General features: G+C 42.0%; 1 protein-coding gene across 1 annotated transcript; it reads right to left on the reverse strand.

Moving 5' to 3' along the window:
* Window positions 1–9,804: 9,804 nt before the first annotated feature.
* LOC132867942 (hyaluronidase-5-like) lies at window positions 9,805–16,576 on the reverse strand. The gene is made up of 3 exons (XM_060900914.1): window positions 13,881–16,576; window positions 13,601–13,690; window positions 9,805–10,504 (listed from the first exon to the last, which is right to left on the reverse strand). The coding sequence occupies exons 1-3, from the start codon at window positions 14,811–14,813 to the stop codon at window positions 10,169–10,171; spliced, it is 1,359 nt and encodes a 452-aa protein (XP_060756897.1). The 5' UTR covers window positions 14,814–16,576; the 3' UTR covers window positions 9,805–10,168.
* Window positions 16,577–17,597: the final 1,021 nt, after the last annotated feature.

Genomic DNA, 17,597 nt, shown 5'->3' on the forward strand with positions numbered 1-17,597 from the left:
TCCAGCTTGCCTGCGACCCTGTAGAACAGGGTAAAGCGGCTAGAGATAATGAATGAGACTTAGTCAATATGTGCATATCTACTGTTTTGTTTTTAATCATGAAATTGTAGTCAAGGATACCCCAGAATGATATCATGATGTTCAGTAGAGGTTACATAGAGAGAGATTCGTTCAGAATGGAGGTTATCCTGCCTTCACCTATGGGTCCTCTGTCAATAGTTCGGATGCTGATGGGGCTTTGCAAAGGGATGGTGGGTAGGTTGTATGTCTGGATGATCATGTTTTTGATGAAATTTCCCTCTGCCCCTGAGTCTATGAATACAGACAAGACTTGTGTGGAAGATACCAACTTTAACAAAACCAGCACTTTAAATTACTGTGTATTAAATTTTCAATCAGGACTCGCCACCTGGGTGGTGGGTTCCATGGGCTTGGAGCATGCAGGACAGCTGGGACATTGCGTTATGTGATGAGCAGTACTTTTGCAGTAGAAACAGAGACTCTCTTTCTTTCTCCTTTCTCGTGCCGATCTCTTCAGGTGAGTGTGAGAAACTTCCATGGGTGCACCATCCTCAGTGCATAGAGCAGACTCAGAGGTTTCTTTGATAGAGGGTTGGCTGGCAAGCAGATGGTCCAGCCAGATGGTGAGGTCTATCAGGGAGTCCAGTGTCAGGTTGACATCCTGACATGCCATTTCGCTCAGAATTTCAGGATGGAGACCCTGACGAAAAGCAGCTTTCAATGCTGGTTCATTCCATCCACTGGCTGCAGCAAGTATCCGAAAGTCTAGGGCGTACTCCACAACTTTTCTAGAGCGTTGTTTCATGTTGAGGAGACTCTCTCCAATTTATATGCTCTAGGGTTCATGATCAAATACTCGCTTGAAATACTTAAGAAAATTTTGATACAAAGTTGTATGTTCACCTCCTTTACTCCATATAATGCTGGCTCACTGTGGTGCCTTACGAGTGAGAAAGGACAAAAACTTGGCAATCTTGTGTTCATCCGAGAGACGGCGCCAGGGCCGGAGTGGGCCCTGTTTTCAGTCCGGGAGTTTAATTCACATTCACGGGGCTCCACTTAAAATTGGATGGTGTGTGGCCGCGTGTCTAATCCGCATATACATTTATCTGTGTCACCAACATGTCCCAAAGTTCCTTAGTGAAAATATTTGAAAACACATCCAAAGGACATGCATCTTCAGAAATCGGCATCTTCGGCCTGGGTGTGGGAATGAACTTTTACGTCGGGGGCGAAATCCAGCTGACTGCCACTCCAAATAGCAAAGCAGCAAGTATGGCTGATTGTTTCGCGTTATTTAAGACGAATTACACAACACATTTTTAGTCACATAGTCTTAAAATAACGAAAGCACTCATCTCGCGTGCATTTGAACCAATGCTTGTGCATTACAGGCCGCATACGCCTCGAAAATAATGGCAAATCAACAATGCTGGGTACTCAGCAACCGGCAGATAAAGCGTGAGGGTGCATTAGGCAACTCAAAAATGGTTAAATGAAATGTAGGCTAAAGCAAGTGTTCGATTCTGCTTAGAATATTGGCATACGCATACACCTCTTCTAAGTTATATATTTAACAACAATTATTTAACATCAAATATGACTTCTAGGCCTATGTGTTCATAACCACAATGTGCGCACGCCTGTGGAAATGCACGGTGTGACAGCGAGATGAAATAGGCTGGATGAGGAAATAACGCGCAACAGTACATTTGGGACCTGTTCATCTAAAATTGTTAATAACTGGGATGTAAAGCAATGTCCGGTTCTTCTTAGAATTAAGACATACACCACATCTATACCGTGTAAATTGCGAGATTTCACATGACATCAAAAAGCTGAATTGACATCGCAAACTATCGACACATTATAGGCCTAGCATAGACTGATAAAATCGACAAACAGGGTTATCATACTCCATATCTTTTGTAACCTACCAGCTGGTCTTGAGAACATATCTGTCAATTTGGCACATTTTGCTGCCACCTCCTTCCTTTTTTTAAGCTTCGCCCTTTCGGTTCCACCTGGCCTCTTTCTGCCCTCCATCACTGACGCGCGCTGTTTCGCGCCAATGTTGTTTAAGTTCCCCGCAATACAGAGGAGGAGTCTTGGACCAAACCAACTGCAATAGAGGGGAGGGGAGAATTTCCTTATTTGGTAGCGCCTATTTAATCTGCTGCGATGCTGTCGGCGTCTGGGCTGCCATGTGAAAATGCAGAGTGCAGTTGAATTGATGATTAATGCAAGAATAAGATCAGTGACCAAAATTACTGAAAATTATTTTCCCCATGCTCCAAGCAGGCCACCATTGATGGTTTGGGCCAGGGATGGTCCCGGCTAAATATAGGGCCACCCCGGCATTGGACGGCGCATAGTGGAGAAGTACAGTGAGCACTGAACCAGAAACCCTTTACAGGCGGTGGTGTCTCCGGCATGCTTCTCGGGAACAGGAAGTTGTAGCATGGCATTCAGAGCTGTCTCAGGGTGTGGAAGGACGGCCTGCAACATCACAGTTGCAAGTTGTGTCATCCGCGTGTTGAGATCAGCGAGCATCTGTTGATGTTCTCCTAACAATCTTCCCTGAGTGTTCAGAGCAGTCTGTTTGGCTTCTTCCGCTACATCCATTCTATGGCAAAGTATCCTGTCAGAGTGCAGGCACTTACAGACGTAATCACAGGAAGAAGCAACGAACAAACAGCATAACAGCCAAATCGTAGTCAGTAACAGAGATGCCTACTAGTACGGATTGGCCGTATTTTGTACGGAAAAGTTACGTAAATACGATGTTACGGCAAACAGTGTTATTCTGTACGGAATTATTATAAAGTCTTAAAAAATTCCAGTGAGTTGTTTTTAAATGTCCAAGCGACTTTTTCAATCCATGCGCAATTCACGGCTAGGCTATTTATTTTTACGACAACCGCACATGCTGTGTGTGACATGCGCAGATTCTGCACATGCTGTGTGTGACATGCGCAGATACCACACATGCTGTGTGTGACATGCGCAGATTCCGCACATTTGTTCGCGCTATTTTCGATACGGTAGAATGGCCGTGCATTACACCCAGTCAAAAGGGCAATGGATACGCGCACTGCAAACTGTGTAGAACTGACATTAACATCACTCATGGTGGTCGCGATGACTGCACGCGGCATGTCAACTCAAAAAAAAACATATGGAGTATGCTGAAATGGCGAGTCAGGCGGAAAGTAAATCTGGGGGTATCCAGCAGTTTTTTACGAAATCTGTGGATGAAAAGACATGGAACGTGACACGTGCTGAAGCGGTGATGGTTGACCTATGCTTGGAGTTGAACTTGCCAATTAGTGCCATGAAATGGGTTAAACTTATTCAGTTTCTTTTTACATGTATGATTTTTATTCACTGAAATATCAAACACTGGCTGTACTTCTTTAATTCAAAGTCTTTTCAGTGTTGCAAGTACAAATGTACATGTAGTATGATCAAAAACAGAATTTTATGATTAGTGCTGTTGGGATTGTGGCAAAAAAATTGATCATTCCAGTTTTAAATACAATTATAAATGTCATTTTATTCAATGTCTCTTCTGAAGCATTATGCTGAATTATTTATATATTGGGACATTAAGATAACAACGTCGGACTCTCTTTGGCATGAAATAAGAATTTTTTTTTATTTTATTAGAATCTGTTAACAGGTAGAACATTTTGCCAGGCAATATAATATAATACTTTTGAGGAGTTACATTCAATACCAATGATTGGTAGTCAACCATAATGTCTGCAAATAGGGAACACTATTGTATTTATAAAAATGTGATATATTGTATGCTCTAGAAATTTGTTGAGTGGAAATTCAGTTGAGATGGCTGCTCGCGTTTTGTTCATTCAATTCACACAAAACAGTTCTTTTTAATAATTTAAATGTTAAACATATTGGTATATACACCTCTTTATAATGGAAATGCACATAAATTAATGTTACTGAAAGTCATTCCAAAATACTGAAAAATGTTTTCAAGAATACTGAAATTCAAAATTTGGGGTAGGCATCTCTGCAGTAAGCAGGCGAGGGTCAGTTGATCAGCAAACAGAGTAACATAGACAAAACCAGGAAGAAGAAATGTGATAAGGATAGCGAGAGTCAAAATAACGTGAGATCAGGCAGAGAATACAAAGGCTCAGTATGGATTGGGAAAGCAGAACGATACTTCGCACTGAGGCAGAGTTAGAGAGGGGCTTAAGTAGTGTGGTGGTAATTGACCTAATGACAGACTGCTGAGTTCAGTACTCTGGTGACGGGGGGGATGTGGATCTTGGTCATTGTAGTCTTCGGTGGCCATGTTTGTAGTTTGGCTAGCGCTATTGGTTTCAGCGCTCCTACTTACAGTTATCCCAAGATAATTACAAGCCCGATTCCAAAAAAGTTGGGACAAAGTACAAATTGTAAATGAAAACGGAATGCAATGATGTGGAAGTTTCAAAATTCCATATTTTATTCAGAATAGAACATAGATGACATATCAAATGTTTAAACTGAGAAAATGTATCATTTAAAGAGAAAAATTAGGTGATTTTACTGTAAATTTCATGACAACAACACATCTCAAAAAAGTTGGGACAAGGCCATGTTTACCACTGTGAGACATCCCCTTTTCTCTTTACAACAGTCTGTAAACGTCTGGGGACTGAGGAGACAAGTTGCTCAAGTTTAGGGATAGGAATGTTAACCCATTCTTGTCTAATATAGGATTCTAGTTGCTCAACTGTCTTAGGTCTTTCTTGTCGTATCTTCCGTTTTATGATGCGCCAAATGTTTTCTATGGGTGAAAGATCTGGACTGCAGGCTGGCCAGTTCAGTACCCGGACCCTTCTTCTACACAGCCATGATGCTGTAATTGATGCAGAATGTGGTTTGGCATTGTCATGTTGGAAAATGCAAGGTCTTCCCTGAAAGAGACGTCGTCTGGATGGGAGCATATGTTGCTCTAGAACCTGGATATACCTTTCAGCGTTGATGGTGTCTTTCCAGATGTGTAAGCTGCCCATGCCACACGCACTAATGCAACCCCATACCATCAGAGATGCAGGCTTCTGAACTGAGCGCTGATAACAACTTGGGTCGTCCTTCTCCTCTTTAGTCCAAATGACACGGCGTCCCTGATTACCATAAAGAACTTCAAATTTTGATTCGTCTGACCACAGAACAGTCTTCCACTTTGCCACAATCCATTTTAAATGAGCCTTGGCCCAGAGAAGACGTCTGCGCTTCTGGATCATGTTTAGATACGGCGGCTTCTTTGAACTATAGAGTTTTAGCTGGCAACGGCGGATGGCATGGTGAATTGTGTTCACAGATAATGTTCTCTGGAAATATTCCTGAGCCCATTTTGTGATTTCCAATACAGAAGCATGCCTGTACAGTATGTGATGCAGTGCCGTCTAAGGGCCCGAAGATCACGGGCACCCAGTATGGTTTTCCGGCCTTGACCCTTACGCACAGAGATTCTTCCAGATTCTCTGAATCTTTTGATGATATTATGCACTGTAGATGATGATATGTTCAAACTCTTTGCAATTTTACACTGTCAAACTCCTTTCTGATATTGCGCCACTATTTGTCGGCGCAGAATTAGGGGAATTGGTGATCCTCTTCCCATCTTTACTTCTGAGAGCCACTGCCACTCCAAGATGCTCTTTTTATACCCAGTCATGTTAATGACCTATTGCCAATTGACCTAATGAGTTGCAGTTTGGTCCTCCAGCTGTTCCTTTTTTGTACCTTTAACTTTTCCAGCCTCTTAGTGCCCCGTCCCAACTTTTTTGAGATGTGTTGCTGTCATGAAATTTCAAATGAGCCAACATTTGGCATGAAATTTCAAAATGTCCCACTTTCGACATTTGATATGTTGTCTATGTTCTATTGTGAATACAATATCAGTTTTTGAGATTTGTAAATTATTGCATTCCATTTTTATTCACAAATTGTACTTTGTCTCAACTTTTTTGGAATCGGGGTGTGGCAGCAGGGTCGTGGTCAAGCGTCGGTCTGTGAATGGAGGGCGGAGTCAGGGAAGGTAAGTGGCGGAATCACTGCACCTGACAGGAATTAACCTGTGTTTGTGTGTCTTCCCCAGTGACCGCGCCCTATAAGAGGAGAGGGGGAGCGGACGAAGGGAGCTACTCCCCAACCTGGATACTTGTGTGCATGCGTGTGTGTATGTGTGTAGTTAAAAGCTGAAAAGCTACAATAAATGAGTTTTTGAGAACTCAGTTCTGGCCTGCCGTGCTTCTGTGCTCCACCCACCTAGAACACTTGCTACACGGGGTTGTAAATAGTTTTCTTCTTATCACAAGAAAATGTCCTTTGTTATCTTGAGATAACAAAATAATTTTCTTATCACAAGAAAACAGTCGGAAAAAAATTACTGTAAACACAGCTAGGCTTCCAAACTAACATGTAAAACTGAATATTCATGTATTTATTCAATCAGACAATCATGTGGCAACAGCACAATTCATAAAATCATGCAGATACAGGTCAAGCACTTCAATTAATGTTCATATCGAACATCAGATTTAATGACTGACCATGGCATGTTTGTTGGTGCCAGATGGACTGGTTTGAGTATTTCAGAAACGCTTGATCCCCTGGGATTTTTATGCACCACAGTCTCTATAGTTTACACAAAATTGTTTGACCCCCCCCCCCCAAAAAAAAAAAAAAACAACGAGTAAGTGACTTCTGTGGGTAGAAATGGCTTGTTGATTAGGGAAGTCAGAGGAACATGGCCAGACTGCTCTGAGCTGACAGGATGTCAATAGTAACTCAAAACTTATTCTCTTATTTCTTAACACACTGTAATACAGCTCTCTTATATTTCAGTTCTCGCTTATATAACAAAGCTTAATTCATACTGAGGGCAAAACTACTGTATTTATAGGAGCTCTGATAAATAAATATTACATGTAAACTACGAGGTGCTTAACATCAAAAATGTACAACAATATATATTTTCTATAACAATCCTTGAGTCTCAAGTAAGCAATCTTTACAACCATGGTGAGCAGAAAAGCATCTCAGCATACACCAAACATCGAACCTTGAGGTGGATGAGCTACAACAGCAAAAGACCATATCAGGTTCCACTCCTGTCAGTCAAGAACAAGACTCTGCAGCGAGTATCATGAGCACGGACTCACCCAAACTGGACATTTGACGATTAGAGGGGGAAAAAAAATCACCTGGTCTTTTTCCAGTCTTCAGCTGTTGAGTTTGAGTGAGTCCGGGCCCATGATAGACTCAGATTCTTGTTCTTGGCTGACAGGAGTGGAACCTGATATGATCTTCTACTGTTGTAGCTCATCCACCTCAAGCTTTGATGTGTTGCACACTCTGAGATGCTTTTCTTCTTACCACGGTTGAGTGCTTATTATTTGGGTTACTATCGACTTCCTGTCAGCTCAAACCTTCTGGTCATTTTCCTCTGATCTCTCTCATCAAAACATGCTTTAGCCTGCAGACCCTTTGCACACAAGATGTTTTTTTTCTTCCTTCACCAGCTAGAGACTGCTGTGTGTGAAAAGCACAGGAGATCGGCAGTTTTTGAAATATTCAAACCAGCTCATCTGGCAACAGTAACCATGTCATGGTTAAAGTCACAGAGATCAAACTTGTTCCCCTATTCTTATGTTTGATGTGAACATTAACTGAAGCTCATGCGCTTGTTTGAATGTACTTTTTTTCCATTATGCTGCTACCAGATGATTGCCTGATTAGATAACTAATCTTGAAAACAATGTGCAGGTGTTCCTAATAAAGTGAGTGGTGAGTGTACAGTGGTGCTTGAAAGTTTGTGAACCCTTTATAATTTTCTCTATTTCTGCATAAATATGACCTAAAACAACATCAGATTTTCACACAAATCCTAAAAGTAGAGAAAGAGAACCCAGTTAAACAAATGAGACAAAAATATTATGCTTGGTCATTTATTCATTGAGGAAAATGATCCAATATTACATATCTGTGAGTGGCAAAAGTATGTGAACCTCGAGGATGAACCATTGATTTCAAGGTGAAAATAGAGTCAGGTGTTTTCAATCAATGGGATGACAATCAGGTGTGAGTGGGCACCCTGTTTTATTTAAAGAACAGGGATCTATCAAAGTCTGATCTTCACAACACATGTTTGTGGAAGTTTATCATGGGACGAACAAAGGAGATTTCTGAGGACCTCAGAAAAAGTTTTGCTGATGCTCATCAGGCTGGAAAAGGTTACAAAACCATCTCTAAAGAGTTTGGACTCCACCAATCCACAGTCAGACAGATTGTGTACAAATGGAGGAAATTCAAGACCATTGTTACCCTCCCCAGGAGTGGTCGATGAACAAAGATCACTCCGAGAGCAAGGCGTGTAATAGTCGGCGAGGTCATAAAGGACCCCAGGGCGACTTCCAAGCAACTGAAGGCCTCTCTCACATTGGTTAATGTTCATGAGTCCACCATCAGGAGAATACTGAACAACAATGGTGTGTATGGCAGGGTTGCAAAGAGAAAGCCACTGCTCTCCAAAAAGAACATTGCTGCTTGTCTGCAGTTTGCTAAAGATCACATGGACAAGCCAGAAGGCTATTGGAAAAATGTTTTGTGGACAGATGAGACCAAAATAGAACTTTTTGGTTTAAATGAGAAGTGTTATGTTTGCAGAAAGTAAAACACTGCATTCCAGAATAAGAACCTTATCCCATCTGTGAAACATGGTGGTGGTAGTATCATGGTTTGGGCCTATTTTGTTGCATCTGGGCCAGGACGGCTTGCCATCATTGATGGAACAATGAATTCTGAAATATACCAGCGAATTCGAAAGGAAAATGTCAGGACATCTGTCCATGAACTGAATCTCAAGAGAAGGTGGGTCATGCAGCAAGACAACAACCCTAAACACACAAGTCGTTCTACCAAAGAATGGTTAAAGAAGAATAAAGTTAATGTTTTGGCATGGCCAAGTCAAAGTCCTGACCTTAATCTAATCGAAATGTTGTGGAAGGACCTGAAGTGAGCAGTTCATGTGAGGAAACCCACCAACATCCCAGAGTTGAAGCTGTTCTGTATGGAGGAATGGGCTAAAATTCCTCCAAGCCGGTGTGCAGGACTGATCAACAGTTACCGGAAATGTTTAGTTGCAGTTATTGCTGCACAAGGGGGTCACACCAGATACTGAAGTCAAAGGTTCACATACTTTTGCCACTCACAGATATGTAATATTGGATCATTTTCCTCAATAAATAAATGACCAAGTATAATATTTTTGTCTCATTTGTTTAACTGGGTTCTCTTTATCTACTTTTAGGACTTGTGTGAAAATCTGATGATGTTTTAGGTCATATTTATGCAGAAATTTAGAAAATTCTAAAGGGTTCACAAACTTTCAAGCACCACTGTATATTGTTATATGTTTTAGATGTTAAGCACCTTGTGGTTTACATGTAATACAGTATTTATCAGATCTCTCTTATAAATACAGTAGTTTTGCCCTCAGTATGAATTTAGCTTTATTATATGAGCATGAACTTAAATATAAGAGAGCCACATTACACTGTTTTAAGAAATGAGAGAACTGCACTACAATGTTTTACAAGAAAAGAGATATCTCTGCATGGTAGACCAAGGCCATATAGTGCAACTGCCAGTATTAGAATGAGCTCTGTTTAGCCTACTCTACATCTTTTTTTTTTTTTTTTTACTTTAGTGGTATCCAAAAATAAAAAATAAAAAAAAAATAAAAAACACACAGAAAAGTTTCCTGTCACAGTTCTGCCAGGTTTATTTTGTAGAAATACACCACATAATTTATTATTAAAAACAGAATTAAAATTCATGACCATAAACGTGATTTTAAGCAAATACATTGCAGAAAATTTGCTGTTTAACTTCTCTTTGTATCTCTTCCTCTGACATTAATGCTGAAACAGCTCTGAAGAAGTCTGATTTAGAAGCAGTATTTACTGAATCCATTTCCATATTATTTTAAACAGTTTATGGTTTTTCAAAAAAAAAATTCACTTCATGATTTTTTTAAAAATAAAAGCAATAGAATTATATGTATGTATTCATTGTAGCATAATTTTACAGTAAGGTATCCAGGTAGCAAGAAGACTTAAAATCACACTTGAATAACTACTGGAGTCTTAGGCACTGAAATGGATGTACTGGCAGAACACACTTGACCCACATAACACTGACAGGTAAATCTGTTTACAAAGACATTAAGATCACTTTGGGAAGGCACACCAACAGCCACATATTTGCCATCACGCTGTTGAATACTGAAGTTATTTGGGTTCAGGTACAGGTAGTCAGCTGAATCGGGGTTCTGGCGGACACAGCGACCGTTGCTTTGGCACAGGGTCTGACTGCAGAGTTTTGCAGCTGCAGTTACGTTGGCCACATAAGGGTTCAGCGTAGAGGGCAGATAAGCAGCCAGTGCTTCACATGAGGACTGAAAGGGAGAGGAGAAACAATAAATCAAATATAGCAACTGTCTAATGGGAACATTTTTAGTTTAATCTGTTCCTGTCGTTTTTTTGTTTTTGTTTTTTTTAACATGTCACAAAAGCGTGCAATTATTAAGGCCATAGGATTAAACTCTAAGTGTCCCATTACGTGAAAAAGGAGAACTAAGAACCTCAAAAGATGAATACATGTCATATTTAAGAATTCCATGTCTCTTAACGACAAACTGCAGAGTTTATGGTTTTCATTATAAATACAAATAAAAACTAGAAAAGCACTCGGAGAGCGCAGACCTCCGCCAAGAATCCTTTAAAAAAATCCGGGATCCAGAAGGTGATCCGGATCACCGCCAAAATTTAATGGATTGTTACTTGTGCCCAGTCACACCTATGGAAAAAATTTCAGAGCAATCCGTTCATTACTTTTTCCATAATGTTGCTAACAGACAAACCAACCAACAAACAAACAAACAAACCAACGCTACCGAAGACATAACCTCCTTGGCAGAGGTAATAATAATAACTAGAATGCATTTCCGGAGAAAATGCGAAAGTGTGCTTGCTCAAGTGTGCCGCCATGGCGACCCGGCAAGAGAGGCGACCGTACACCCACACGACAAGTTTTGTGTCAACACGCGAAAGTTTGGCCAAGACACAAGGCGGATTCTCATACGGAGATGACAGGCTGGCAAGGTTCTTTACAGGGACATCCCAGAATATCACTAACATGAAAATGTAGATGTAATTCTAAATCCGTAAAGAGATATGACCCAAAACACGTTTTTGCTCATTGTGGCACCCCCTAGTGGCCAAATGACACCAAATGGCAGATGGTTCCTGTTGCACCACACAGCAAAGTCTGTCACCAGGCTCCTATACTCCTCCTATCTGTCGTCACTGATACACCCAACGATGGCTGTGTCATCGGCAAACTTCTGAATGTGACACAGCTCCGAGTTGTAGCAGAAGTCCGCGGTGTACAGGGTGAAGAGAAGAGTGCAGCACCATGCCCTGGGGTGCTCCGGTGCTGCTAATCACAGTGTCAGACGTGATGTCATTCAGCCTGACGTACTGCGGCCTGTCAGTGAGGTATCTGGAGATCCAGGTGACCAGGCAAGGGTCCACTCACATCCTGTTCAGTTTGTCCTGAAGCAGTAGGGGCTGGATGGTGTTGAAGGCACTCGAGAAGTCCAAGAAGAGGATCCTCACTGTGCCATTTCCCTTATCCAGATGTGAGTGGGCTCGGTGTAACAGGTAGAGGATAGTGTCTTCCACACCGACACCTGCCCGGTACACAAACTGCAGACAGTCCTGGGCATGTTGTACCTGGGGTCTGAGGAGGCTGAGGAAGAGCCACTCCAATGTCTTCATCAGAAGTGAAGTGAGTGCCACCGGTCGGAAGTCGTTCAGCTCGCTGGGCCGATTCTTTTTGGGAACTGGAACGATACATGATGTCTTCCAGAGGGTGGGCACTCTCCCCAGCTGCAGGCTGAGGTAGAAGATGCGTCGGAGTGGTTCACCCAGTTCAGCAGCACAGGTCTTCAGTAGTCGGGGACACACCTTGTCCAGGCCTGCTGCTTTCCTGGGGTGAAGCTTCCTCAGGCCAAGTTTACATTAGACCGTATCTGTCTCGTTTTCTTCGCGGATGCACTGTCCGTTTACATTAAAACGCCTGGAAACGCTGGGAAACGGGAATCCGCCAGGGTCCACGTATTCGATCCAGATCGTGTCTGGTCCGGTGCTGTGTAAACATTGAGAATACGCGGATACGCTGTGCTGAGCGCTAGCTGGCGTCGTCATTGGACAACGTCACTGTGACATCCACCTTCCTGATTCGCTGGCGTTGGTCATGTGACGCGACTGCTGAAAAACGGCGCGGACTTCCACCTTGTATCACCTTTCATTAAAGAGTATAAAAGTATGAAAATACTGCAAATACTGATGCAAATACTGCCCATTGTGTAGTTATGATTGTCTTTAGGCTTGCCATCCTTCCACTTGCAAGTGGTAAGTGACGCGCATGCCCGACATGCACTGAGATCACACACACAGCGGCTCAGTCCCAAATCACTGCTCGTGCGCTTCACTCGTGCGCTCTGTGAGCTGTGCAGGGCCGGAGTGCGCACCCTCCAGAGGGCACTCGCTGTTCAGGGCGGAGTGATTTGGAGCGCAGGATGCCTGCGGAGCCGAGCGTATCCATGTATTGGCGTTGCTGTGTGCAAGCTAATCGTTTTAAAAACGTTAATCTGATGATCCGCTGATACGGTCTAATGTAAACACCACCTCAGTTGACCTCTGACCTGGTCTGCAGTAATGCATAGAGGAGTCTGTGTTGAGGTGGGGGAGGAGGGGGCTGCTGTGATGACTGGGGGGAGGTGTGTTGAGGGAAGAAGGAGAGATGGCTGCAGTGAGGGAGAGGGTGGGGGGGACATGGGCTGATTGAACCGATTGAAAAAGTCATTCACCCTCTCCACTGTCCCCTCAACGACTCTGGTCTTTGTATTGTGGCCTATGATGGTTTTCACACCTTCCCAGAACTCCCTCATGCTGTTCTCCTTCAGCTTCTGCTCCACCTTTCTCCTGTAGCTGTCCTTAGCTTCCCTCACGCAGCGTTGTACCTCCTGCTGTTGGATTTAATCATTTATACTCGTTTGTTATTAATCTTTTGTCTTTTCTTACTTTTAACCATGTGCTTTACATTAAATGCTGTTTAATAATAGTGAAAACACCTTGTTATTGTATTTGTTCCTCATGATATTTGGGTGGAAAAAGTAGGTAATTAGATCCCAAAAGAAGTAACTAAATCAGATCTGATCTGAAGACAGCAGATGTAGAATTGTTACATTTATCATGTTTTTGTTTTTGAACATACCTTGAATAAATTTGAGCTGGATTTGAAAATTATGTTCCATAACAGTTCCATAACAGAAAAGTTCCATAAAAGTAACATATTAATATAAATATAATGCATAATTTTAAAAATATATGTATTTCAGTTGAAATTTGCCCAGAAGATCAGATGTTGGTCAGACATAAATTAGATTAGATATAGTGCATTTTAAACATATTTGATATTTGCATACCTTGCTGTTGTAGTCAGCACTTGCACCCCAGAGCACTGCACCTGATGCACCTAAAGCTGCGCTCTCTCCAATAGTATGGACTAGATCTGCCTGAGAAGAAGCAAACATATAAAGAGATCAATAATAAACCAGATTCTAATGTCTTCAGCAGAAACGTTCATTTTTACAGTGAAGTTAACTGTAACTAGAAAGTAAATAATCTATTTGGCTGTATATATGTATCCTAGTACTGTGTGCTCTGTCATAATGAACATTGGCTTATTTGTCAAAAACATCTCACCTCCGTCAGAAATATTTTGTTCTGATCACTGAAGACAGGACGTAAGTAAACATAAATTGGTGTAGTGTAGCAGGACTTTGGAAGAGCAGACACCCTCACAGCTTCCTTTACAATACCCCGGACAAACAGAGCTGCTTCAGGTTGTTCCCTCAGACTGACCTTCAAATATGCTGAGGGATATAAAGCTGTACTGGACTCCCACAGCCAAAGGAGCGCATTGTTGCGGCATTTCTCAATCACTGGACATTCACCTGTGTAGCCTGGTTCATCCCAACTATAGTTGTAGCAATCTGGAAACAGGTAGAAGCCCCAGAGGTAATTTGGACGCAGTTTGATTCCCAGCTGCATGGTTTTCTCCATGTACGCCTTAGCTGCATTCTGAAATTGCTGCATAGCAACAGAAGTAGTCTCACTGGATGACAGAAGTGGATTAATTTCCTTTGCATACTGAAAGGAAAGCTTCCGATAAATGTTTTTGGAGGCCCAATTCCTGGCCCACAGTGGACACCATTGCTCCCAGTCAATCACAGCCAATCCTGGGGTGACCTTAGGAACATACTGGATGATATCATTATAGGCTTTCACAAGACTGGCTGTCAGGTTTCCTTTATGTGGAATGCCGCCATTAAACTGCCTCCCTGAACTAGGCTCTGTGTATGGATATAGTCCAAGCCGATTGGAGTAGAAGAGGAAAAGAAACTGATTAGGTTCACTGGCTGGTGTGGTTGCTGCTTGAAAACTAGAAAAGTCCAATGGAATCTTGAGGTTTCGGCACACATGCGTAGGTGCATTCCATATGACTGCAAAAGGTATATCCTTAAAGATTGGAGCAGCTGTGAAAGGAAGAGACAAGGCAGTGCCGAGGTAGATGTTTACAGAAAGTGTTAAAATGAGCAGGCAAAAACGATGTCCTCTCTCAATGGGATGACACATTGTCACACCCTAAAACCAATGAACAGCAACATACAATACATAGGGATTAAAATAACAAAAATATTGTCAATGTATAAAATAATCATGCAAACATACCATCTAATCTGCTCGAAGCTGAATAAAGCAGCCCATGTCAGTGCAAGTCTTCTAGCATTATATATAATACACACACACACACATACACACATTCCAGCATCTTATCAAGTATTGTTATATTTGTGATAATACATTTTATGATGATACAGTATTGTTATTGTGTAATTGCGCACACACACACACACACACACACACACACACACACACACACACACACACACACACACACACCACTGTCTAGGCAGGTTCCAGTTGGTCTAATAAATTTTGTTTGTAAAAGGCTATGCAGAGGACTGTTTAGAATGAGGAGAAGTAAAGGCCTTGATAGATTAACAAGCAAAACTCTATGTGCTCAAATATTGATAAGGAGAGAAGTTGAAATATTTCTAGGGTCAGCTTGATCTGGTTGCTTTAGATAACCTAGAAGGCAAATGGGTGTTCTAAAGGGATGGGAAGACATCTAATGTTCATAAAGAGAGTTAACGTGAGTAAGACCAAGGAGAAATATAACTGCAAGCATCCCAGCAGGGCATAGTTGCAATGAAAACTTCAAGTCATTTGGTCAACAGCATGGCTGTATACACTTACAACAAGTTTCATGTCAGTTGACCGAAGCTCAGCCGAGATATGAGCTCACTGCCTGTTTGGTGGCTTTGCTGCCAAATTCAATAGGCTGTGACTGACAAATAGTTTTGAAAATAAAAAATGTGTCTGATCACTTTTGTGAGGGTTTGTCTGAAGATTATCTGTGCCAATTTGTTGAAGCTTGGGTAAAATTTGTGGCCTGTGAAAATTTTGAATCTCTGGGATAAAGTCCAATATGGAAGCTGAATTGATTACATTAACTTTACAAATTACCATGTGTTGGTCTTGAGACCTCCCATGGCCAAAACACATTTTTGATTATTGTAGCAACACCCCCTCGTGATCAAATGAAGTAAAATCTTTTGCCCTCCCTGGCAGTGGGGTCCTGAGTCCAAGTTTGGTTTTGATACATCAAAGTGTTGCTGAGATATGACCTCACTTCCTGTTTATCAGCTTCATGCTAAATGTGATTGGCTGTGATGGATGGCTACTTCTGCAAATTGAAAAGTCAACATACCGTATAACTTTTGTGAGGCTTGAGCCAAAGCTTGGTGAAGATTGGACAAAATTTGTGGACTGTGAAAACTTGCAAGTGTTTCTGATAAAAATCCAAAATTGTGGAAAATCCAATATGGTGTCTTTTGGGTACATTGAACTGAACTTGAGCCAAGAAATCCAATGGTACCTTATTTTTGCAAATCAGGTGTACAGTTCAAAACTTACATGCATAGGTATGAGCAAACACATACACTGATTAGCTATAACATTAAAACCACTGACAGGTGAAGTGAATAACATTGATTATCTCTTTAGAATGGCACCTGTCAAGGGGTGGGATATATTAGGCAGCAAGAGAACAGTCAGTTCTTGAAATTGATGTGTTTGAAGCAGGAAAAATGGGCAAGCGTAAGGATCTGAGCAACTTTGACAAGGGCTAAATTATGATGGCGAGGTGACTGGGTCTGAGCATCTCCAAAATGGCACATCTTGTGGGGTGTTCCTGGTATGCAGTGGTTAGTACCTACCAAAAGTGGTCCAAGGAAGGACAACTGGTGAACCGGTGACAAGATCATGGGTGTCGAAGTCTCAGTGATTTGCATGGGGCACGAAGGCTAGCCCATATGGTCCAATCCCACAGAAGAGCTACTGTGGCACAAACTACTGAAAAAGTTAATGCTGGCTAAAACAGAAAGGTGGCAGCATTAACTTTTTCAGCAGTTTGTGCTACAGTAGCTCAGTATGCAGAGATAATTACAATTTTCTGAACTCTCTCTTTGTTCAGGAACCTATACACCAAGTTTGGTGCCTGTAGCTTATAGTTTTTGCTGCCCAGATATGTTTACAAAAGAAAACAATAGTAATCTTTACTAAAGCAGTAGGGTTCCAGCAGCTTCCTTGTTTCGACCCCAAATATCCTTTTTCATAGGTTTTGATTACTTTGAGGACTCTTTTATACCCAGAGACCTGCACTACAGCTCAAATTAGTCAGTGCATCACCCTACCAGAAAGAATTACTTCTGGTCAATCTTTGGTAATTGTACTCAGGAATTTTTTACATGGAGATGTTTATGTAACATTTAGCAAGAAGTCTCCAATGTCAGCACTGTGTAACAGTCGGGGGTAAAGCTGTAACTTTCCTGTCAAATGTGCGAGAGAGACGGACGTATGTGCAGAAGTGTTTATTTGAATGAAGTGCAGATACACAAAAACACAAAGGCAAACAGTCCAAATCAGCAGGCAAGGTCATAAACGGGAAAACAGGCAAAGGGTCGGTCGAGGCACAAACAGGATGTCGGAGGCAAGACAAGAACTAGAAACGGGAACAGGAGTCGAGAAATCGGGAAAACCACAAACACAGGAAAAAAGGCTCAGTAATGCGCACTGAACATGGCGCAATACTTCGCAATGCCTTAGCATCAGCGCAGTCCTTAAATAGCCCAACCCTTAGTTCTCTAATAGAGAACAGGTGCGCCTTGTTCACGGCACGTGTGCTGGAGCTCACTCGGCGCGTGCACAGCCCGAGGCACGCCTTTTGGTGCACGTGAGTGGGGAGTCAAACTCTTGCTGTTACCAGAGGACCCCCCCCCCACTGTAACCCTAGCT

This window comes from Neoarius graeffei, chromosome 19 (assembly GCF_027579695.1).
Source record: "Neoarius graeffei isolate fNeoGra1 chromosome 19, fNeoGra1.pri, whole genome shotgun sequence".
Classification (NCBI taxonomy): Eukaryota; Metazoa; Chordata; class Actinopteri; order Siluriformes; family Ariidae; genus Neoarius; species Neoarius graeffei.